We start from the raw sequence: 26,012 nt of genomic DNA, 5'->3' as shown, positions 1-26,012 counted from the left end.
CAAGGTTGCCATAACGGAGGCTGCGCATGCACATTGTGGCCCCACTGAGTAGCGGCATGTCATTTCCAGTCCGCACCTTCCATTTCCGATGCGGCGGTCATTTAACACACACATGCCGTCCCGGCTGCAGACCAGACACACGCGGCACCAGAGCAAAGCGCGGGAGCGCCGCTCTATCACAGGTAAACAGCGTATGTCACTAGCTTCTCCCTCGGCACATACTGAACTAATTCAATAGTGATACATGCATACCGTTTACCCTAAACAGGTCCATACCGTCCATAAGTGAGCCTCTGCAAGCGTACCTAATACATTGCTTTAAGGTATTTAGTCAGTTCCTATGGGCACGTCTTTCTTTACCATCCAATTAACCCTTGTGCACTATTCCACTAAACTCTTCAGGGGCATTACAAACATACCATTTACCTTAAACAGGTCCACATTTCCTGAAGGGAGCCTCTATAAGCGTACTCAGGGCATTGCTTAAGGTACTTTGTCAGATTCTATGGGCACGTTTCTCCTAGCTTATCCAAGCTAATCCTTATCTACTATCTTCTACAGAGCTTACACTTTACTGCTGGGATTTTTTCCTCTCTGCACTCTATTCCATTACTGGATCAAGGTAACTACCTATGCTACTGTCTCAGACCATGGGCCTGGAACCATTTGGTTAATACTATTGTTATGGGATTTACATATGTTATCTGCAATTTATCTGGATTATCTCCTCTCTCTCTGGCAAATTTCTATATCGAATTATACTCACTATACTATCCCTACCCCCAGGATACGCAGGACTCTTTTGCACCCTACCCTGACACTCGATCCCTGATTCGTCACTTCTACAGATGTCCTTATATGTCTGTCGGTGGACATGTGTCTCTTGATCTCTAGGACGACCTATTATTGTTTTGTTATTTTATTATTTTATCATGTTATGTTATTTATTTTATTTTTTGTTTCTTTGCTTATTTCTTTTTCCACAGCGATACGTGATAAAGGCTCTGGTTGAGCCGAAACGTTGTTAATCGCATATACTGCAATATTCTGTTACGCTCCTAATTTATATCAATAAATTTATAGAACCCTTGCATAATTGATCTACAGAGAGTGCGGTGAATTCTGTTACTTTAAAATTTATACACAACACAGCACAGAACTGTCATTATGGGAGAGTGGTAAGTGATAAATAGTTGTATCTATAAATATTGGAAAATTCCTAGATTAAGAGTGTATGTTTTGTTGTCCTCTGATTGGGGTCTGGTTCTGTTATGATGACCCCACATGGACACTACTGTTTATCACTTATCACTCTCCCCTAGTGGCAGTTCTGTGCTGTGTTGTGTATAAATATGTCATTCTTCAGAATTTGCTTTAGTCTCTGCCTGATGAAGAGACCTGAGTAGTCTCGAAAGCTTGAAATTTGTTACCATCTTTTCAGTTAGCCATTAAAACATATCAACCACTGAGGACTCTCAATTCCAAATATTTTTCTATGTACTGGCTAACACGGTACCAAGATATATATCTTTCCTGCATTATAAAAGGCATCCATCTTGTCATTGTAGTTTGGAATGTCTTTTACAATTTTCATTAACTGATCGTGTATTTTCAGTTTGTGCTGCTCTGTCATGTAATTTCTTCCATTGTAGTTCACCTGCCTGTAAATCTTCTACTGAAACATGTGGATTTTGTGTGTCTGGTACAAATGATGTGGCGGCATTGTCTTCATGTTAATTTGATCTTGTAAGAACAGAAACCTTTTTTATATCTTGGTGCAATTTGGACAATAATTCTGTTCGAGCATCGATTTGATCTTCCAATTTTTCATTATGTTCTGACAAATACAAAACAATTTGGACAATCAAAGTAATCCCCGTCAGACTCGTGTGTCACCTTGTGTGTCAGTATGACCAATCTCTTGTGTGATAGTACATGCTTTATGTGTTTGTGTTTCAGTTTTCTCAAAGACTAAATAATTGTACACTCGGACCATGTGCATTCCATTTTGAAGCTTTCTCTGTAACTTTTTTTTACTGAAAAACCTCTGTTCAATCTTAAGATTCACTGCTTCACATTGGCTATAAAAATTAGACCATAATTGTGAATCTGTATGGCTATGAACAAACTTAAACTCTATATTACTTTTCTTAGAATAATCATGAATGAAATCCATTTTCTCACCTGTGGAATATATTTTCCTCTCCTGGATTGATCCAACCGTCAATGGATGGTCCTCTGTGTCTCTACTGAAATCCTCAGACCTCCGTCATGGGACACATCCAGCTCTTTATGGTTGGAGACACGAATCCTCACTGTCTGCAGGCTCTGTCTGATCCTTGTGACGTGAAATAGCAGAATTCCTGCCCCTTGAACAACAGGTGTTTAGCAGAGCTCTCCACCTCCGTGTGCAAGGGAAAGAATTTCAGAAAAATAGCACAAAAGTCAGATTTGGCAGGGCTCGCCAAAATGTTAGAGAAAATAACAGTTTCTTACTTTTTTAAGTAGGAGCACAGTGAAGACAGAAAGGAAAGCAATATTGAATTGTGTGGATAAAACAAATCTTGTTTAATGTTCATTCAAAAGTGATGACAAAAATGAAGAAAAGTAAGTTCATAGCACGTAGTAAGTATTAGATTATAGAAAACAAGCATTCATTGGTTCTTACATATGGTTTTGAAGTATAATGTGGTCTGGGTTGGAGATTCTCAAAGTATGAGAGATCTGTCTGAACAGGAGTTAGTGCATGTAGAAAAGCCGCGGAGACACCATCACGTGTTTCTCAACGCAAGCAATAAATAACCAGGTCTTTCACCGGGAAGGAACAACCACGGGAAGGGCAGCATCCAAAAAGGAAAACCACCTATGCCAAAACATGGTGTCCATCCACAGACAGCTGTTTCGGGGTATTTGCCCCTCATCAGTGTGGAGTAGGAAACTGGCTATTAGGAGCAGTGCCTAGTAAAAGGAACAGGCGTTAGGTCAGCTTATATACTATTTTGACCCATAGACTTACATTGGATCTATTTTTCCTGTCTCATAACCACATATGGTGATCTGCCGCTATGTTCACAGCCTCTACCATATTAGAAGAACACTAGTAACGGGATATGAATATCATTTTTTTGTACATTACCTCATTTTTTGGAAGTGCATTTGAACAGCAAGGTGGATTGCTGTTAAGGGAACTAGAGAAAGAAAAAAAAAAATCTATAAATCTTCAGCATAGCGAGTGTGAGCGAGCTGAGTGTGGCCTGAGCGTAAGTGTGGACGGCGGTAAGTGTGGACGGCGGTAAGTGTGTGACTTGTGATTCAGTGACTTTGGATTCAGGGAGTTTCCAGGGGAGGAATTACTGAATTGCTGTCTGTTTCTTATTAATACTTTGTATTTATTTTTTATTTTTTTTATTTAACTTTTCTGTCTGGTGCAATCCCCATTAGGAAATGTACTCCACTCTTGTTAATGCCATCCAGTGCACATCTTGCCACATGTATGCAGTCCTTGAGCAGCCGATCGAGGGTGCATACTGCTGTGCGAGATGTGAGCACGTTGTGCATTTGGAAACCCAGATTCTAACTCTAAATGTGCAGCTGGCAACACTGAGATCCATAGACAATATGGAGAGGAGTCTTCTGCTCACGGAGCAGACGCTCAATGGGACAGATGAGGGGGGGGGATGGTGGGATGGAGCTGCAGGATGGTGAAGTAGCAAGCTGGGTGACAGTTAGGAAGCGGGGTAGAGGGAAGAGTGCCAGGGAGGCTAGTCCTGATCTGGAACACCCCAATAAGTTTGCTAAGTTGGCAGATGAGGGGGGTGCCAGTACAGGGGTAGCACTGCTGCAGCCAGGCATGTCCTCTGAAAGCCGGAGGAGTGACTGCTCCAGTAAGGAGGGAAATAGGAGAGCAGGGCAGGCCAGACAGGTGCTGGTAGTGGGAGACTCAATTATTAGGGGAACAGATAGGGCAATCTGTCACAAAGACAGGGATCGTCGAACGGTGTGCTGCCTATCTGGCGCTTGAGTCCGACACATCGCTGATCGGGTGGACAGATTATTGGGAGGGGCTGGTGAGGACCCAGCAGTCATGGTGCACATTGGCACAAATGACAAAGTTAGAGGTAGGTGGAAGGTCCTTAAAGATGATTTCAGGGATTTAGGCCGCAAGCTGAAAGCAAGGACCTCCAACGTGGTATTTTCCGAAATACTGCCTGTACCACGTGCCACGCCAGAGAGGCAACGGGAGATTAGGGAGGTTAATAAGTGGCTCAAGAATTGGTGTAGGAAGGAGGGGTTTGGGTTCCTGCAGAACTGGGCCGACTTCTCAGTTGGCTACAGGCTCTACGCTAGGGACGGGCTGCACCTCAATGGGGAGGGTGCAGCTGTGCTGGGGGAGAAAATGGCTAGAAGGTTGGAGGAGTGTTTAAACTAGGAATTGGGGGGGAGGGTATTCAATTTATAGGAGGGGAAGATAGTGCAGACAGAGACCTGGGCACAAATAAGGAAGTTGGGGGTGACGGTGGCATGGGGGGTGGGGTTAGAACAGTTAATAATTTAAGAAAGAATAGAGGTACAGAGAGGAACATCAAGTGCATGTATACTAATGCCAGAAGCCTCGCCAACAAAATGGATGAATTAGAACTAATGTTGTTGGAGCATAATTATGACATGGTGGGGATATCTGAAACGTGGCTGGATGAGAGCCATGACTGGGCTGTTAACTTGCAGGGCTATAGCCTGTTCAGAAATGACCGAATGGATAGGCGAGGGGGAGGTGTGTGTCTATATGTAAAATCGTCCTTAAAACCCATCCTGCGTGATAATATAGGTGAATCTAATGAAAATGTAGAATCCCTGTGGGTGGAGATAAGGGGAGGGGGAAAAAATAATAAATTACTGATAGGGGTTTGTTATAAATCTCCAAAAATAATGGAAGCAATGGAGAATATCCTCGTAAAGCAAATAGATGAAGCTGCGACTCAAGGAGGTCATTATTATGGGGGACTTCAACTACCCTGAAATAGATTGGGGAACAGAAACCTGCAGTTCCAGCAAAGGTAATCGGTTTTTGACAACTATGAGAGACAATTACCTTTCACAACTGGTTCAGGACCCAACAAGAAGGGGGGCACTGCTAGACCTAATATTAACCAACAGGCCAGACCGCATATCAAACATAAGGGTTGGGGGTCACTTGGGAAATAGCGATCACAAAATAATAAGTTTTCATGTATCCTTTAATAAGATTTGTAGTAGAGGGCTTACAAGGACACTAAATTTCAGGAGGGCAAATTTCCAACGGATGAGAGAGGATCTTGGTGCAATTAACTGGGACGATATACTGAGACATAAAAATACACAAAGAAAATGGGAGACGTTTATTAGCATCCTGGATAGGACTTGTGCACAGTATATACCGTATGGGAATAAACATACTAGAAATAGGAGGAAACCAATATGGCTAAATAGAGCTGTAAGGGGCGCAATAAGTGACAAAAAGAAAGCATTTAGAGAATTAAAGGAAGTAGGTAGTGAGGAGGCATTAAATAAATACAGAAAATTAAATAAATTCTGTAAAAAGCAAATCAAGGCAGCAAAGATTGAGACAGAGAGACTCATTGCCAGAGAGAGTAAAAATAATCCTAAAATATTCTTTAACTACATAAATAGTAAGAAACTAAAAAATGATAGTGTTGGCCCCCTTAAAAATAGTCTGGGTGAAATGGTGGATGAGGATGAGGAAAAAGCCAATATGCTAAATGACTTTTTTTTCATCAGTATTTACACAAGAAAATCCCATGGCAGACAAAATGACTAGTGATAAAAATTCCCAATTAAATGTCACCGGCTTAACCCAGCAGGAAGTGCGGCGGCGTCTAAAAATCACTAGAATTGACAAATCTCCAGGCCCGGATGGGATACACCCTCGAGTACTGCAGGAATTAAGTACAGTCATTGATAGACCATTATTTTTAATCTTTAGAGACTCCATAATAACAGGGTCTGTACCACAGGACTGGTGTATAGCAAATGTGGTGCCAATATTCAAAAAGGGAACAAAAACTGAACTTGGAAACTATAGGCCAGTAAGCTTAACCTCTACTGTGGGTAAAATCCTGGAGGGCATTCTAAGGGATGCTATACTGGAGTATCTGAAGAGGAATAACCTCATGACCCAGTATCAGCACGGGTTTACTAGGGACCATTCATGTCAGACTAATTTGATCAGTTTCTATGAAGAGGTAAGTTCCGGATTGGACCAAGGGAACCCAGTGGATGTAGTGTATATGGACTTTTCAAAAGCTTTTGATACGGTGCCACACAAAAGGTTGATACGTAAAATGAGAATAATGGGGATAGGGGAAAATATGTGCAAGTGGGTTGAGAGCTGGCTCAGGGGTAGGAAACAAAGGGTGGTTATTAATGGAGCACACTCGGACTGGGTAGCGGTTAGCAGTGGGGTACCACAGGGCTCAGTATTGGGCCCTCTTCTTTTTAACATATTTATTAATGACCTTGTAGGGGGCATTCAGAGTAGAATTTCAATATTTGCAGATGACACTAAACTCTGCAGGGTAATTAATACAGAAGAGGACAATTTTATATTACAGGATGATTTATGTAAACTAGAAGCTTGGGCTGATAAATGGCAAATGAGCTTTAATGGGGATAAATGTAAGGTCATGCACTTGGGTAGAAGTAATAAGATATATAATTATGTGCTCAATTCTAAAACTCTGGGCAAAACCGTCAATGAAAAAGACCTGGTTGTATGGGTGGATGACAAACTCATATTCAGTGGCCAGTGTCAGGCAGCTGCTACAAAGGCAAATAAAATAATGGGATGCATTAAAAGAGGCATAGATGCTCATGAGGAGAACATAATTTTACCTCTATACAAGTCACTAGTTCGACCACACTTAGAATACTGTGCACAGTTCTGGTCTCCGGTGTATAAAAAAGACATAGCTGAACTAGAGCGGGTGCAGAGAAGAGCGACCAAGGTTATTAGAGGACTGGGGGGTCTGCAATACCAAGATAGGTTATTACACTTGGGGCTATTTAGTTTGGAAAAACGAAGACTAAGGGGTGATCTTATGTTAATGTATAAATACAGTGGGGCAAAAAAGTATTTAGTCAGTCAGCAATAGTGCAAGTTCCACCACTTAAAAAGATGAGAGGCGTCTGTAATTTACATCATAGGTAGACCTCAACTATGGGAGACAAACTGAGAAAAAAAAATCCAGAAAATCACATTGTCTGTTTTTTTAACATTTTATTTGCATATTATGGTGGAAAATAAGTATTTGGTCAGAAACAAAAGTTCATCTCAATACTTTGTAATATATCCTTTGTTGGCAATGACAGAGGTCAAACGTTTTCCGTAAGTCTTCACAAGGTTGCCACACACTGTTGTTGGTATGTTGGCCCATTCCTCCATGCAGATCTCCTCTAGAGCAGTGATGTTTTTGGCTTTTCGCTTGGCAACACGGACTTTCAACTCCCTCCAAAGGTTTTCTATAGGGTTGAGATCTGGAGACTGGCTAGGCCACTCCAGGACCTTGAAATGCTTCTTACGAAGCCACTCCTTTGTTGCCCTGGCGGTGTGCTTTGGATCATTGTCATGTTGAAAGACCCATCCACGTTTCATCTTCAATGCCCTTGCTGATGGAAGGAGGTTTGCACTCAAAATCTCACGATACATGGCCCCATTCATTCTTTCATGTACCCAGATCAGTCATCCTGGCCCCTTTGCAGAGAAACAGCCCCAAAGCATGATGTTTCCACCACCATGCTTTACAGTAGGTATGGTGTTTGATGGATGCAACTCAGTATTCTTTTTCCTCCAAACACGACAAGTTGTGTTTCTACCAAACAGTTCCAGTTTGGTTTCATCAGACCATAGGACATTCTCCCAAAACTCCTCTGGATCATCCAAATGCTCTCTAGCAAACTTCAGACGGGCCCGGACATGTACTGGCTTAAGCAGTGGGACACGTCTGGCACTGCAGGATCTGAGTCCATGGTGGCGTAGTGTGTTACTTATGGTAGGCCTTGTTACATTGGTCCCAGCTCTCTGCAGTTCATTCACTAGGTCCCCCCGCGTGGTTCTGGGATTTTTGCTCACCGTTCTTATGATCATTTTGACCCCACGGGGTGGGATTTTGCGTGGAGCCCCAGATCGAGGGAGATTATCAGTGGTCTTGTATGTCTTCCATTTTCTAATTATTGCTCCCACTGTTGATTTCTTCACTCCAAGCTGGTTGGCTATTGCAGATTCAGTCTTCCCAGCCTGGTGCAGGGCTACAATTTTGTTTCTGGTGTCCTTTGACAGCTCTTTGGTCTTCACCATAGTGGAGTTTGGAGTCAGACTGTTTGAGGGTGTGCACAGGTGTCTTTTTATACTGATAACAAGTTTAAACAGGTGCCATTACTACAGGTAATGAGTGGAGGATAGAGGAGACTCTTAAAGAAGAAGTTACAGGTCTGTGAGAACCAGAAATCTTGATTGTTTGTTTCTGACCAAATACTTATTTTCCACCATAATATGCAAATAAAATGTTAAAAAAACAGACAATGTGATTTTCTGGATTTTTTTTTTCTCAGTTTGTCTCCCATAGTTGAGGTCTACCTATGATGTAAATTACAGACACCTCTCATCTTTTTAAGTGGTGGAACTTGCACTATTGCTGACTGACTAAATACTTTTTTGCCCCACTGTATATGAGGGGACAGTACAAAGACCTTTCTGATGATCTTTTTAATCATAGACCTGAAACAGGGACAAGGGGGCATCCTCTGCGTTTGGAGGAAAAAAGGTTTAAGCATAATAACAGACGCGGATTCTTTACTGTAAGAGCAGTGAGACTATGGAACTCTCTGCCGTATGATGTTGTAATGAGTGATTCATTACTTAAATTTAAGAGGGGACTGGATACCTTTCTGGAAAAGTATAATGTTACAGGGTATATACATTAGATTCCTTGATAGGGCGTTGATCCAGGGAACTAGTCTGATTGCCGTATGTGGAGTCGGGAAGGAATTTTTTTCCCCATTGTGGAGCTTACTCTTTGCCATATGGGTTTTTTTTTGCCTTCCTCTGGATCAACATGTTAGGGCATGTTAGGTTAGGCTATGGGTTGAACTAGATGGACTTATAGTCTTCCTTCAACCTTAATAACTATGTAATATGTAATTTTGAAATGCTTAAGCATATAGCCTGTGACCTTTAAGAACCATTTATTATCTCCAAATAGCCACAGTTCTGACAAAAGCCCTATAGTTCTGACAAACAGAGAACAGATGTATCGGCCACAATCCTCAGAATAACTCAGTCCCTCACTATCCAGAGTATCTATTTGCTAGGTAGAACCTGCATATGTTAAGTAAACTATATTTTTTAATTATTATTGAAATACTAATATTTTACAGTGGCTTACCCTCCTTCTGGAGTGTGTCAATGACTGCCTTCTAGACATCTGTCCAGTGAGCAGTCTTCCTCATGATTGTGGAACCTACTGAAACAGACCAAGGGACCTTTTTAAAATGTTTAGGAAGCCGTTCCAGGTGTTTTTCTTCTAATTTACTGACATAATGACTTTTGGGTTTTCATTGGCTGTAGGATCTAGTCATCAACAGAAATAAACACTTGAGATATATCACTCTATAATGACTCTATATAATATAAGAGTTTCACTTTTTGCATTTAAGAACTGGAATAAATTAACTTTTTGATAATATTCTAACTTAGTGAGAAGCACTTGTATGTGACTATGTAAACACAATTAAGAACATAAAAAATGCTTCTCCCCTGTGTGAATTCTTTGGTGGCTAGAAAGAGATGGTTTCTTCACAAAACATTTTCCACAATATGAACATTAAATTGGCTTCACCCCTGTGTGTGTTTTTTGGTGGGTAACAAGATTCGTCTTCCTGTTAAAACATTTCCCACATTCTGAACATGAAAAAGGCTTCTCCCCTGTGTGGGTTTTCTGGTGGCTCACAAGACTCGATTTGTGGTTAAAACATTTCCCACATTCTGAGCACGAAAAAGGCTTCTCCCCTGTGTGAGTTTTCTGGTGGCTATCAAGATTCGTCTTCCTGTTAAAACATTTCCCACATTCTGAACATGAAAAAGGCTTCTCCCCTGTGTGGGTTTTCTGGTGGCTATCAAGATTTGTCTTCCTGTTAAAACATTTCCCACATTCTGAGCAGGAAAAAGGCTTCTCCCCTGTGTGGGTTTTCTGGTGGCTAGCAAGATTTGCTTTGTTGTTGAAACATTTCCCACATTCTGAACATGAAAAAGGCTTCTCCCCTGTGTGGGTTGTCTGGTGGCTAACAAGACTCGATTTGTGGTTAAAACATTTCCCACATTCTGAACATGAAAAAGGCTTCTCCCCTGTGTGGGTTTTCTGGTGGCTAACAAGACTCGATTTGTGGTTAAAACATTTCCCACATTCTGAGCAGGAAAAAGGCTTCTCCCCTGTGTGGGTTTTCTGGTGGCTAACAAGACTCGATTTGTGGTTAAAACATTTCCGACATTCTGAGCAGGAAAAAGGCTTCTCCCCTGTGTGGGTTTTCTGGTGGCTAACAAGATTCCCTTTGTGGTTAAAACATTTTCCACATTCTGAACAGGAAAAAGGCTTCTCCCCTGTGTGAGATCTATGATGTCTGATAAGAACATTTTTATCTGTAAAACATTTCCCACATTCTGAACAAAAAAAAGGCTTCTCTCCTGTGTGGGTTTTCTGGTGGCTAACAAGATGCGCTTTCTGGTTAAAACATTTCCCACATTCTGAACAAGAAAAAGGCTTCTCTCCTGTGTGAGTTCTTTGGTGGGTAACAAGCTTCGCTTTCCGAATAAAACATTTTCCACATTCTGAACATGAAAATGGCTTCTTCTCTGTGTGAAAACAAGAAATTTTATTGTCTGCTTTGTGAAGGTTTTGTTGTTTGAGAAAGGACTTTTCTAGGGGAAAACTATTTTCATATTCTGAAAATGAAAATGTCTTCATTGCTTTAGGAGCAGTTAGTTTTTTAATGCTTATTTTGTGACTTTGATTTTCCTTAGTAGTCGGTAATGAATCAGAAGGCAGGATCTGTTCCACAGGATCAGATGACAGATCTTTGCTGTGAAGGGATGATGGTATATTTGGAGCAATGGCATTCACTTCAATTGTATCCTGTGGGATCTCAAAATTATCTGATTTAAACATTGAAGATGTCAGCTGTCCTGCTGATCTTCTGGTACGGTCATCTGCCAAGAATAAAACCAATTATTATTTTAGAATAAAATATCCTTGAATTCTATATTTTTGACCATTTCTACTTAAATGGTCTGTAAAAATGGCAAGTTATGCAAAATTATTGAATTATTCACCAAGACAATGACAGTTTACAGTTTACTAGACTGTGCTCAAACCACATTAAGCATCCATGCTTTTGGCATTACTATAGTGAGAAGAAATCGCTTATTGTATGGCATGTGTATCTCCTGGAGCACAATCTGGGCACTATGTGTTGGGTAATAACTTGGGATATTTGCAATTTTCACTTTCCAACATTCACTGCGCGAGCTAATATCTGGAAACTGCAAGTGGAGTCAAAATAGTCACTATTCCTATAATTTATTGAGGGTTATAATTTACAAAATGGAGTCATTTTAACCCCTTCATGAGCCCAGCTTTTTTTGGTTTTGCGTTTTCGTTTTTCGCTCTCCTCCTTCCCAGAGCCATACCTTTTTTTATTTTACCGTCAATATGGCCATGTGAGGGCTTATTTTTTTGCAGGACGAGTTGCACTTTTGAACGACATTATTGGTTTTGGCATGTTGTCTACTAGAAAACGGGAAAAAAAATTCCAAGTGTGGTGAAATTGCAAAAAAGTGCAATCCCACACTTGTTTCTTTTTTGGCTTTTTTGCTAGGTTCACTAAATGCTAAAACTGACCTGCCATTATGATTTTCCAGGTCATTATGAGTTCATAGACACCAAACATGTCTAGGTTATTATTTATCTAAGTGGTAAAAAAAATTCCAAACTTTGCTAAAAAAAAAATTGCGCACTTTTCTGATACCTGTAGCGTCTCCATTTTTCGTGATCTAGGGTTGGGTGATGGCTTATTTTTTGTGTGCTATGCTGACATTTTTAATGCTACCATTTTGGTGCAGATACATTCTTTTGATCGCCCGTTATTGCATTTTAATGCAATGTCGCGGTGACCCAAAAAAATTGTAATCCTGACGTTTCAATTTTTTTCTCGCTACGCCGTTTAGCAATCAGGTTATTTTTTTTTATTGATAGATCGGGCAATTCTGAGCGCGGCGATATGAAATGTGTATATTTGATTTTTTTTGTTTTATTTTGAATGGGGCGAAAGGGGGGTGATTTAAAACTTCTATATTTTTTCATATTTTTTAAAACATTTTTTTTACTTTTGCCAAGCTTCAATAGTCTTCGTGGGAGGCTAGAAGCTAGCATAGCCTGATCAGCTCTGCTACATAGGAGCGATGCTCAGATTGCTCAAATCAAAGCGGGGGTTCTGACCTCGGATGTACTATCCCGTCCGAGGTCAGAAAGGGGTTATAGGGATTTCATCTGCTCTGGTTTTGTGAAATTTTGTCATATTAGGAATTCTGCAAATAGTGTGCCCTCTCTCCTCTGGTATCTGCTCCTGCAATGTCTGCTTTGGACACCAGACGCTGCCTTACTCATTCTGAAGGCAATGCTGGTAACAGAGGTGGGGTTGGAACCAGAAACTCTTGGCGGTGCAGGCTCCTCTCACCCACTAAGATTAGGGTGCCTGGCATCTGTAGTACCATCCAGTTTGGCAGTATGGGTGTGTGTGCTGTCAGCTGCAGTAATCTGCTCCCTGTTTTAGCCATTTGGAAAGCACCAAACATTTTTAAATCAGATAAATTTGTATTAACGATAACAAGATTCACATCAGATCGCATGTTTATACTCATTTTATGCTTAACAGTAAATTAACCCCCCATGGAGGCCATATCAGGAGCAAACAATAATTTGTCTGTAGTTGACAATATCAAACAGAGTTCCAGTTTACCATAAGTTGTACTCTATAATACTATATACTGGTAGAACATTAATCCTATCCAACCACGGCTGCCATAATTTATGGAAGAAATCTAGCTCGTCTCTCCTGGTGTAAATGCTTTTCTCAAGCTCAGTTATGTGGTTCGCTTGAGCAATGAATTCACGTCTGGACGGAGGCTCCTCTTTAACCCAATATTTTGCAATCAGTTTCCTTGCAGCAAACTATAATCTTGCAGTTACAATTTTAGTCGTATTGTCAGTTAATATTTACCCTAATATGCATATCAACGGATCCCTAGGGATACCCATACATCACTCCAATGAGGACAATCTGGGACAATGCCAAAGCATATGCAATATGTCTGCCTGAGGCCGGTTTCACACGTCAGTGGCTCCGGTACGTGAGGTGACAGTTTCCTCACGTACCGGAGCCACTGACACACGTACACACAGTGAAATCAATGCATCTGTGCAGATGTCATTGATTTTTTGCGGACCGTGTCTCCGTGTGCCAAACACGGAGACATGTCAGTGTTCGTGGGAGCGCACGGATTACACGGACCCATTAAAGTCAATGGGTCCGTGTAAAACACGTACCGCACACGGACTTTGTCCATGTGCAGTCCGTGTGCCGTGCAGGAGACAGCGCTACTGTAAGCGCTGTTCCCCCACTGGTGCTGAAGCCGCGATTCATATCTTCCCTGCAGCAGCGTTTGCTGTAGAGAAGATATGAATAATCGTGTTTAAAATAAATATCTTCTATTGTATGAGCGGTCACGTGGGGCCGCCGATTACAGTCATGAATATGCGGCTCCACCTCCCATAGGGGTGGAGCCGCATATTCATTACTGTAAATGAGTGGCCCCACGTGACCACTCATACAGTAGAAGGTGCAGCCAGGACAGGAAGCAGCGCCAGCCAGCGAGGGAGCCGGGTGAGTATTTTAACAATAGCGGGGTGGGGCGCACAGGGGGTGGGAGGGGGTTTGGCACATGGATATTTATTTTAAATACGATTATTCATATCTTCTCTACAGCAAACGCTGCTGCAGGGAAGATATGAATCGTGGCTTCAGCACCAGATGCAGGGGACAGCGCTAACTTTATATTAAATGGGAGCAAACATATGGCAGACTTTACTAGATTTGAGAAAAAATAATGGGATATGTCATGGAGCAGTGGAGAAATTCCAGATTACTTAATATATACAAGTGAAAGAAATTTTCAATATATATAAATATACCGTGATAAGCAAGTGAGAAAATAGTATAAACAAATAACTAAAAAAAAATCCTTTTTTTTTGTTTCTCGTGTTTAAAATAAAGATCCATGTCCCCACCCCCTTCCCACCCCCTGTGCGCCCGCCCGCTGTTATTAAAATACTCACCCGGCTCCCCCGCTGGCGCTGCTTCCTGTCCTGGCCGCACCTTCTACTGTATGAGCGGTCACGTGGGGCCGCTCATTTACAGTAATGAATATGCAGCTCCACCCCTATGGGAGGTGGAGCTGCATATTCATGACTGTAATCGGCGGCCCCACGTGACCGCTCATACAGTAGAAGGTGCGGCCAGGACAGGAAGCAGCGTGTTATGATCTGGTGATTAAGGAGCGACATGAGACTAGCTCTGAGCAGGTGGTAGCTATACTGACCGCAGTCCCTAAGCTCAACACAACACTAGAAGTAGCCGTGGGGGGTACCTGACACTCCCTAGACCCCTCGACACAGCCTAAGAGCTAACTACCCCTAAAGACAGAAGCAGGAAAACTATCTTGCCTCAGAGAAAATCCCCAAAGGATAGATTAGCCCCCCACATGTAATGACTGTGAGAGGAGAAGGAAATGACATACGTAGTATGAAACAAGATTTAGCACAGGAGGCCACTTCTAGCTAGATAGAAAAAGTACAGAACAGAGCACTGTGCGGTCAGTAGAAAAAAACTAGAAAAAGTCCACCGCAGAGAAATACAAAAATCTCCACACCTGACTAAAGGTGTAGAGGGCAAACTCTGCTGCCCAGAGCTTCCAGCTTAGCTGAATAGATCCATATTGATAAGCTGGACAAAAGAGCAAAAACAACAAAATGCTGATAAACAAAGTCCACAACAAGTGAACTACAAAAAGACAAGCAAGGACTTAGCTTTGTTGAGCTGGTCAGAGTGTCAGGAAATCCTAAGAGCAATGACTCCAGGCAGAAACAATTGACAACTGGCATTGAATGAGGGATAAGGCCAGACTAATAAATAGCCGAGCCAAGAAGACGATCAGTGAAAACAGCTGCAGAAGCTAAATCCAAGAAGCAGCCATACCACTCAAAACCACAGGAGGGAGCCCAAGAGCGGAATTCACAACAGCAGCGCCAGCGAGGGAGCAAGCCGAGTGAGTATTTTAAGAACAGCGGGGGGGGGGGGGCGCACAGGGGGTGGGAGGGGGTGGGGACATGGAGCTTTATTTTAAACACGAGAAACAAAAAAAAAAGGGATTATTCATATCTTCTCTACAGCAAACGCTGATGCAGGGAAGATATGAATCGCGGCTTCAGCACCAGTGGGGGGGGACAGCGCTTACTGTAGCGCTGCCTCCTGCACGGCACACGGACAACGTCCGTGTGCGGTACGTGTTTTACACGGACCCATTGACTTTAATGGGTCCGTGTAATCCGTGCGCTCCCACGAACACTGACATGTCTCCGTGTTTGGCACACGCAGACACGGTCCACAAAAAAATCAATGACATCTGCACAGATGCATTGATTTTAATGTGTCTACGTGTGTCAGTGGCTCCGGTACGTGAGGAAACTGTCACGTGTGAAACCGGCCTAAACCGGTGTTGCACTCATTTATGGTGGACCATTGGAGCTACTATGAATCCTGACCAGAAGATTACAGAAAATAATATTGCTCCCCATTTCAGGAGAGATTGTGCAGTAATCTGAATTTCTTGGGATGAAAAACAATGTAATTTATGAGGTGGAGTGAATCCATGAAACCAGGGCTGGAGCCAACACATCTCCTGCAGGCAGGAATAAATGTACGGTGGGTACAGAAAGTATTCAGACCCCTTTACATTTTTCACTCTTTGTTTCATTGCAGCCATTTGGTAAATTTAAAAAAGTTCATTTTTCTCTCATTAAATGTACACGCTGCACCCCATCTTGACTGAAAAAAATCAGAAACGTAGAAATTTTAGCAAATTTAATAAAAAAGAAAAACTGAAATATCACATGGTCATAAGTCTTCAGACCCTTTGCTCATACACTCATATATCAGTCACACGCTGTCCATTAACTCGTGATCCTACTTGAGATGGCTCTACTCCTTCATTGGAGGCCAGCTGGGTTTAATTAACCCCCGGAGCCTTTTTCAGTTTTGCGTTTTCATTTCTAACTCCCCTTCTCCTCAGAGCCATAACTTTTTTATTTTTCCATCAATATGGCCATGTGAGGACTTGTTTTTGCGGGACGAGTTGTACTTTTGAATGACACCATTTATTTTACCATGTCGTGTACTAGAAAATGGGGAAAAATTCCAAGTGTGGTGAAATTTAAAAAAAAGTGCACTCCCACACTTGTTTTTTGATTCTCCGGGTCATTATGAGTTTATAGACACCAAACATGTCTAGGTTCTTTTTCATTTGTGTGGTGAAAAAAAAAATAAAAACCTTTGTTAAAAAAAAAAAAAGAAAATTTGCGCCATTTTCCGATACCCGTAGCGTCTCATTTTTCGCGATATCGGGTCGGGGGAGGGCTTATTTTTTGTGCGCCGAGCTGTCGTTTTTTAATGACATCATGTTGGTGCAGATACAATATCTTGATCGCCCATTATTGCATTTTTATGCAATGTTGCAGCGACCAAAACAAGTAATTCTGTCAATTTTACTTTTTTCTCGCTATTCTGTTTAGCAATCAGGTTAATCCTTTTTTTATTGATAGATCGGGCGATTCTCAATGCGGCGATATCAAATATGTGCAGGTTTGATTTTATTTTTATTGTTTTATTTTGAATGGGGCGTAAGGGGGTGATTTGAATTGTTATATTTTTTATTTTTATATATTTAAAAACTTTTTTGTTTTACTTTTGGCATGCATCAATAGTCTTCATAAGAGACTAGAAGCTGCTACAACCCGATCGGCTCTGCTACATAGAGGCGATGTTCAGATGGCCTGTATATAGCAGATTTACTCACATGCTATGAGCGCCGACCACTGGGTTGCGCTCACAGGATGCCAGCACTGACAACCATAGAGGTCTCCAGGATACCTCAGGTTGTCATGCCAACACATCGGTGACCCACGATCATGTGACGGGGTCACCAGTTTGCATATTTCCTTCGTGATTGCCATAAGTAAAATTTAAATGCCGCTTCAGAGTTTGACAGCGGCATTTAACTGGTTAATAGCCATGGGTGGATCTCTATTCCACCCGCGGCTATTGCGGGCACATGTCAGCTGCTCAAAACAGCTGACGTGTCCCCGGAAAGATGTGGGCTCACCGCCGGAGCCCACATCAAAGGGAGGGAGTCCGACTTCAGCATACTATTACTCCCGATGTCGGTAAGGGGTTAAACTGATAGGACTTGATTTCGAAAGGCACACACCTGTCTATATAAGACCTCACAGCTCACAGTCCAAGTCAGACCAAATGAGAATCATGAGGTCAAAGGAACTGGCCAAGGAGCTCAGAGACAGAATTGTGGCAAGGCACAGATCTGGCCAAGGTTACAACAGAATTTCTGCAGTACTCAAGATTCCTAAGAGCACAGTGGCCTCCATAATCCTTAAATGGAAGAAGTTTGGAACCAACAGAAGTCTTCCTAGACCTGGCCGTCCAGCCAAACTGAGCAATTGGTGAGAGAGGTAAAGAAGAACCCCAAGATCACTGTGGCCGAGCTCCAGAGATGCAGTAGGGAGATGGGAGAAAGTTCCACAAAGTCAACTATCACTGCAGCCCTCCACCAGTCAGGCCTTTATGGCAGTGTAGCCTGACGAAAGCCTCTCCTCAGTGCAAGACATATGAAAGCCGCATAGTGTTTGCTAAAAACACATGAAGGACTCCCAGACTATGAGAAATAAGATTCTCTGCTCTGATGAGATGAAGATAGACCTTTTTGGTGATAATTCTCAGCGGTATCACTGCTCATCACCTGCCCAATACAATCCCAACATTTATACATAGTGGTGGCAGCATCATGCTATGGGGTGTTTTTCAGCTGCAGGGACAGGATGACTAGTTGTCATTGAAGGAAACATACAGAGATATCCTGGATGAAAACCTCTTCCAGAGTGCTCTGGACCTCAGACTTGGCCGAAGGTTCACCTTCCAACAAGACAATGACCCTAAGCACACAGCTAAAATAACAGAGGAGCGGCTTCAGAACAACTCTGTGACCATTCTTGACCGGCCCAGCCAGAGCCCTGACCTAAACCCAATTGAGCATCTCTGGAAAGACCTGAAAATGGCTGTCCACCAGCGTTCACCATCCCACCTGACCATACTGGAGAGGATCTGCAAGGAAGAATAGCAGAGGATCCCCAAATCCAGGGGTGAAAAACTTGTTGCATCATTCCCAAGAAGTCTCAAGGCTGTACTAGCTCTAAAGGGTTAATACTGAGCAAAGGGTCTGAATACTTATGACCATGTGATATTTCACTTTTTCTTTTTTAATAAATTTGCAAAAATTACTACATTTCTGTTTTTTTTCAGTGAAGATGGGGTGCAGAGTGTACATTAATCAGAAAAAAAATGAACTTTTTTTGAATTTCCAAATGGCTGCAATGAAACAATGAAAAATGTAAAGTCTTCTTCTGAATACTTTCCGCACCCGCTGTATATTACAGCCATCAGCCACGCACAACTTAGAGATATATCATGGCACCGGTGTGATGTTTATTATGTGTATCACAATCTTGTATGAAGTTAGTCGGTTTAATAAGAAATTGAAAAGTCGGGATAAAGGGAAACTCTGTTATTGTGCAGAAATTCACACTTAGCCTCACTGCACATTTAATGCTGTCGATCATAGAAGGGAAGTTTGGCCAGAAAGACGGGACCTGGTCTTGTAGGGCAGAGGTCCCCAACTCCAGTCCTCAAGGCCCACCAACATGTCATGTTTTCAGGATTTCCTTAGTCTTGCCCAGGTAATAATTGCATCACCTGTGCAATGCAAAGGAAATCCTGAAAACATGACCTGTTGGTGGGCCTTGAGGACTGGAGTTGGGGACCTCTGTTGTAGGGAACATATGATCACATTCAGCAGCACAGAAGGGAGAGAAGGGAGATTCATCCAATATTAGGGATCTAAAAACGACCCCAGCGATCCATAATAGGATGACCAGCCAGAGACATAATATTAGGAAAGGTGTAATCTGTCTGTTTAGGCAATTCGCTTTAGAATATAAACGAGATCCCACCAGTTTAACCCCTTAGTGACAGAGCCAATTTGGTACTTAATGACCGGGCCAATTTTTACAATTCTGACCACTGTCACCTTATGAGGTTATAATTCTGGAACACCTTAACGGATCCCGCTGATTCTGAGACTGTTTTTTCATGACATATTGTACTTGATGTTAGTCATAACATTTCTTCGATATTACTTGCGATTAAATATGAAAAAAACGGAAATATGGCGAAAATTTTTAAAATTTCGCAATTTTCAAATTTTGAATTTTTATGCCCTTAAATCAGAGAGATATGTCACGAAAAATAGTTAATAAATAACATTTCCCACATGTCTACTTTACAGCAGCACAATTTTGGAAACAATTATTTTTTTTGGTTAGGAAGTAAAAAGGGTTAAAAGTTCACCAGCGATTTCTCATTTTTACAACAAAATTTACAAAACCATTTTTTTAGGGACCACCTCACATTTAAAGTCACTTTGAGGGGTCTATATGGCTGAAAATACGCAAACTTGACACCATTCTAAAAACTGCACCCCTCAACGTGCTCAAAACCACTTTCAAGAAGTTTATTAACCCTTGACGTGCTTCACAGCAACTGAAACAATGTGGAAGGAAAAAATGACGTCAGTGTCAGTTGCCGGGGCAAGTTCGCGCTTCAGCTGAGTGGAGGGAGCTTCGCTTTCGCCGCAGGAGCGCGGTCAGGTAAGAACTTCTTTTTTATTTAATATGGAGAGCAGCGATTCAGGGGGCCCGGGGCTGAATGGTAGACACACTGGGGGCAGAATGCTGGACACACTGGGGCAGAATGCTGGACACACTGGGGCAGAATGCTGGTGGACACACTGGGGCAGAATGCTGGTGGACACACTGGGGCAGAATGCTGGTGGACACACTGGGGCAGAATGCTGGTGGACACACTGGGGCAGAATGCTGGTGGACACACTGGGGGCAGAATGCTGGGGGACACACTGGGGGCAGAATGCTGGACACACTGGGGGCAGAATGCTGGACACACTGGGGGCAGAATGCTGGACACACTGGGGGCAGAATGCTGGACACACTGGGGGCAGGACTGGAGACAGGTGGGGCAAGAATGGAGATACGGGGCATGATTGGAGACACGGGGTAGAATGAAAGACATGGGGGCAGGATTGGATCATGGGGCAGGATGAATATGATGGCGACAGATGGGGCAGGATGGGGAGATCATATGGGGCAGAATGGATACTCATGAGGGCAGGATGGGAGAACATATGGCTGAAGCCAGGAATGAGACACACAGGACCCAGGATGGGGTATATTATTACCATAGGGGCGAATTACAGGATATTATTACTGCAGTGATGTATTTATTTTATTTTTTGAGGATACAGTCATGGCCAAAATTTTTGAGAATGACACCAAAATTATATTTTCACATGATCTGCTGCCCTCTGGTTTTTATTAGTGTTTGTCTGATGTTTATATCACATACAGAAATATAATTGCAATCATATTATGAGTACCAATAGGTTATATTGACAGTTAGAATGAGTTAATGCAGCAAGTCAATATTTGCAGTGTTGATCCTTCTTCTTCAAGACCTCTGCAATTCTCCCTGGCATGCTCTCAATCAACTTCTGGACCAAATCCTGACTGATAGCAGTTCATTCTTGCATAATCAATGCTTGCATTTTGCCAGAATATGTTGGTTTTTGTTTGTCCACCCGTCTCTTGATGATTGACCACAAGTTCTCAATGGGATTAAGATCTGGGGAGTTTCCAGGCCATGGACCCAAAATCTCTGTTTTGTTCCATGAGCCATTTAGTTATCACCTTTGCTTTATGGCAAGGTGCTCCATCATGCTGGAAAAGGCATTGTTGGGTGCCAAACTGCTCTTGGACGGTTGGGAGAAGTTGCTCTTGGAGGACATTCTGGTACCATTCTTTATTCATGGCTGTGTTTTTAAGCAAGACTGTGAGTGAGCCGATTCCCTTGGCTGAGAAGCAACCCCACACATGAATGGTTTCAGGATGCTTTACAGTTGGCATGAGACAAGACTGGTGGTAGCGCTCACCTCTTCTCCAAATAAGCTGTTTTCCAGATGTCCCAAACAATCGAAAAGGGGATTCATCAGAGAAAATGACTGCCCCAGTCCTCAGCAGTCCACTCCCTGTACCTTTTGCAGAATATCAGTCGGTCCCTGATGTTTTTTCTGGAGAGAAGTGGCTTCTTTGCTGCCCTCCTTGAAACCAGGCCTTGCTCAAAGAGTCTCCACCTCACAGTGCGTGCAGAAGCACTCACACCAGCCTGCTGCCATTCCTGAGCAAGCTCGGCACTGCTGGTAGTCCGATCCCGCAGCTGAAACAGTTTTAAGATTCGGTCCTGGCGCTTGCTGGTCTTTCTTGGGCGCCCTGGTGCCTTTTTGACAACAATGGAAGCTCTCTCCTTGAAGTTCTTGATGATGTGATAGATTGTTGACTGAGGTGCAATATTTGTAGCTGCGATACTCTTCCCTGTTAGGCCATTTTTGTGCAGTGCAATGATGGCTGCACGTGTTTCTTTAGAGATAACCATGGTTAACTGAAGAGAAACAATGATACCAAGCACCAGCCTCTTTTTAAAGTGTCCAGTGATGTCATTCTTACTTAATCATGACTGATTGATCGCCAGCCCTGTCCTCATCAACACCCACACCTGTGTTAATGGATCAATCACTAAACTGATGTTAGCTGCTCCTTTTAAGGCAGGACTGCAATGATGTTGAAATGTGTTTTGGGGGTTAAAGTTCATTTTCTGGGCAAATATTGGCTGTGCAAGTACAGTAATTGCTGTTAAGCTGATCACTCTGACATTCAGGAGTATATGCAAATTGCCATTAGAAAAAATGAAGCAGTAGACTTTGGAAAAATTAATATTTGTCTCATTCTCAAAATTTTTGTCCATGACTGTACTGTTTTAAATGGGGGGGTGGTCCTTTTACTGTGTAGAGTGACACTATGTCGCCTTTGATGGAATGGTCTGCGGGTGTCATGTTGCATTTTCAGAGCCCCTGATGTACCTAAACAGTAGAATTTCCCCACATGTAAACCCATTTTGGAAACTAGACCCCCAAAGGAACTTATCTAGATATGTAGTGATCATTTTGAATGCCCAAGTGCTTCGCAGAAGTTTGACGCAGAGCCATGAAAATAAAAAAATAATTTTTTTCCCACAAAAATGATTTTTTAGCCCCCAATTTTTTTTTATTTTCGCAAGGGTAACAGGAGAAACTCGACCCCAAAAGTTGTTGTCCAATCATTCCAGAGTACGCTGATACCCCATATGGGGGGTAAACTACTGTTTGGGCGCATGGCAGAGCTCAGAAGGGAGGGAGTACCAATTCACTTTTTGAACGCAAAATTAACTGTCCCGTTTGGAGACCCCCTGATGTACCTAAACAGTGGAAACCCCCCAATTCTAACTCCAACCATAGCCACAACACACCCCTAACGCTAATCCCAACCCAATCCAAAACCCTAATCAAAAGCCTAACCCCAAAACACCCCTAACCCTATGGCATAACCCTAATCACAACCCTAACGCCAAAACACCCCTAATCCCAACCCTAACCCTAATTAAATCCCTAAACCCAACACACCCCTAATCATAATCTCAACCCTAACCTCAAACCTAACCCTAATCCCAAACGTAACCCTAATGCCAACCTTATCCCTAATCCTAACCCTAATCCAAACCCTAAACCCAACTCTAACCCTAAGTTTAGCCCCAATCTTAACTTTAGCCCCAACCCTAGCCCTAACCCTAACTTTAGCACTTTTTTTACGTTCATTTGTTTTGATAGCCAACTTTCTGGCTCAGCACTTGGCGGCTCTTTTCAAAGCCCTGATTTTTTCCTTCTTCCCATATCAGGGATTTTGGAAGCCAACAGCATCATTACCCTCCGTTTTCTCATCATAATATATTTCTATCTTGTCAGCACATTCTACGTACGCTGTCATTTGGCTTTGTAGTTCACAGATCTGGGCAGGTAACAGCGTCTCCTAAACCCAGGGGGTAGGTGGATCTACCGGGTTGTAAGTTCTATAGAAAATGGCTTTCAATGACCAAAGTCATTTGAACAGTTTTGGATGGAGGAGAATGTTGCGATCTAGAGCCAAAATGGTGATCACATGGCCGGACTACACCACCAATAAAGCAGCCACAGCCGGTGATGAGAAGAATCTGTGACTTCTCTGAATTTAGTGGTTACTACTCACCTGGGTAGTCATATGTGGGAATCTCCTCTTTACACCGCTCATCCCCCCTCACATATGTCTCTGTAGTATTAATATGGGTCAGATCTTCACCCTGAAACAAATATTATAAAAGTCACCGACAGATGGAGAAGTCCCATCTATGATCAGCTCTAATCCTGCCATCTCCACCGTTCTCATTACACAAGTATAAAACATATAATACTGGTGGATAAAACAACACTGAGCACAAGACCTTCACCGGCGTCTACTCATTGTGACACAGTCACTGGTAAGGTGATAGAGGGGAGATACGTGTCACTGCGCTTAACGGCGTCAGTGGTGTGAAACCAGAGCATTTTTCTCCAGCACACTACGTGTTGTGAGGGTTAAGTTGTATAAACAGGGCTGGTTTTATGTGGACCTTCAAAGAGCGGGTGGGAGAAGGTCCACTTTATCTCCCCTGGCAGACCTGCCAGGACCTGTATGAGGACATGGTCATGTGATCAATGACATGATGGGGAAGTTACAGGCTTGGGTTGACATAACCAAGCTCTACGGGCAGTCTGGGTTCAGCTAGCCTGGAGAGAGGACTCCAGAGGCTTTGTGGCTCGTCAAGCACAGACTGAACCTGTCCTGCTCCAGGGCGGGGTGCCACCAGCAACATACGGACTGTGCTGCAGTTTTTTTTTTTGCTATTTTGCTCCAGTTTTAGCCAAAAATTCTAAGTTTGTTTCATCCACAATTTGGTTTATGCTGCCTTACAATAAACCAACGAGGATTTAAAGAGACAGTGTTCCTATTTTTCCTACCTCTGTGTGCCGCCACGTGAGTGTGGGACACCCGCCAGGGCCGTGGGGTACTCGGTACTGGGTCTGGTACTTAAAGGGGATGTCACAATGGCAGCAACCCGGTCCGTGGTCCTGGGCGCCTAAGTCAAAGGGAATGTCCTTAAAGGGTCATTGAATAAAGTTTGTGCTCGTGATGCCACCTGTGGTATTTGGTCAGGGTGACCGACGCTGCTTAAAGGGGTCCTCTGGGGAGATGTTGTGGCAGCAGTGATGGTATGTATTGATAGTATTGATAAAGATGGTGGGTGGTGTAGCAAGGAAATGGAGGACACAAGTGTGCAGTCTCTTTACCTGGTTTACTGATGAATTCAGGCAGCCACAGTCCATGGCACCAAATCACAGGTACAGGTAGGATCCGGCTGGCTTGGAAGCGAGTTGGGATTCCCCTTTACCAGGTGGAGTTATAAGCCTTCCTTCTAGCGCGGTGGTGTAGTCCCTTGCTGCCTTAAGGCTCTCACAAGGTCCTCACGTGATCTCTCTGTCCCCCTTGTAGGTAGGACACTAACCCGTATAACAGGTGGCTCGAGCCTTTTTCTCAGGCTGGTAAAGGGTCATGGATATTGCCACTCAACCTAAGAACAGCAACCTGCAGCTGCCCAGAAAAGGCACATCTATTAGATACGCCAATTCTGGCGCTTTGCCCGGCTCTTCCCACTTGCCCTGTAGCGGTGGCAAGAGGGGTTAATATTTGTGGGGTCGATTTCATCTTTGTATTGTCAGGTGACATCAAGCCCACAGCTTAGTAATGGAGAGGTGTCTATAAAACACCTCTACATTACTAATCCTATAGTTATATGGTAAATAAAGACACAGCAAAGAATAAAGTCTTTTAATTGGAAAAAAAATGACAGACTCATTTAATATTCTCAATTAAACCATACTTACGACCTCGTCTAATTCCACCGAAGCCCTCGATCTCCTGTAATAAAAATAAAATAACAAAACAACAACATACTATACCTGTCTCTCGTTCTGTCCCACACCGTAATCCATGTCTGGGGGATAATTAGTTTTCAACATGGACGGTGCCAAGATGCGACCGCCCATGCTGAGAACCACTGGTGAATGAGCTGATAAGAGCACAGCATCATAGACCAGCGGTGACCTCAGGACTGTGGGAAAATGCCAGTGATGATGTCACCGCTAGTCACTGAGGCAGCTCATTCACCAGTAGTTTTCAGCCTGGACGGTCGCATCTTGGCACCCTCCAGGCTGAAAACTATTTGCCACCCAGACATGGATTACAGCATGGGGCAGAACGACAGACAGGTATGGTATATTGTTGTTTTTTTATTTTACTTTTATTACAGGAGATCGAGGACTTTGGTGGAATTAGGCAATGCAGTACGTATGGTTTACTTTGAACTTAATAAAGGAGTCTGTAATTTTTTCAATTAAAGGACTATACTCTTGCTGTGTCTTTATTTACATATACCTATAGGATTTGTAATGGATAGGTGGCTTATAGACACTTTTCTACTACTAAGCCGTGGGC

The 26,012-nt window shown here is 42.8% G+C and overlaps 1 protein-coding gene across 1 annotated transcript; it reads right to left on the bottom strand.

Moving 5' to 3' along the window:
* Nucleotides 1–9,024: 9,024 nt before the first annotated feature.
* LOC138662904 (gastrula zinc finger protein XlCGF57.1-like) lies at nucleotides 9,025–23,779 on the bottom strand. The gene is made up of 2 exons (XM_069748905.1): nucleotides 23,691–23,779; nucleotides 9,025–11,254 (listed from the first exon to the last, which is right to left on the bottom strand). Exon 2 carries the CDS (start codon nucleotides 11,211–11,213, stop codon nucleotides 9,876–9,878), a length of 1,338 nt encoding a protein of 445 aa, XP_069605006.1. The 5' UTR covers nucleotides 11,214–11,254; nucleotides 23,691–23,779; the 3' UTR covers nucleotides 9,025–9,875.
* Nucleotides 23,780–26,012: the final 2,233 nt, after the last annotated feature.

The sequence above is a fragment of the Ranitomeya imitator genome, chromosome 2, assembly GCF_032444005.1.
Source record: "Ranitomeya imitator isolate aRanImi1 chromosome 2, aRanImi1.pri, whole genome shotgun sequence".
Taxonomy (NCBI): domain Eukaryota; kingdom Metazoa; phylum Chordata; class Amphibia; order Anura; family Dendrobatidae; genus Ranitomeya; species Ranitomeya imitator.
Note: the sequence above shows the minus strand (reverse complement) of the source record. Positions and strands in the feature narration are given on the sequence as shown.

What these genes read in the sequence shown, in the direction of transcription:
- LOC138662904 (XM_069748905.1), bottom strand. Translation starts at nt 11,213, where the DNA reads ATGTTTAAATCAGATAATTTTGAGATCCCACAGGATACAATTGAAGTG.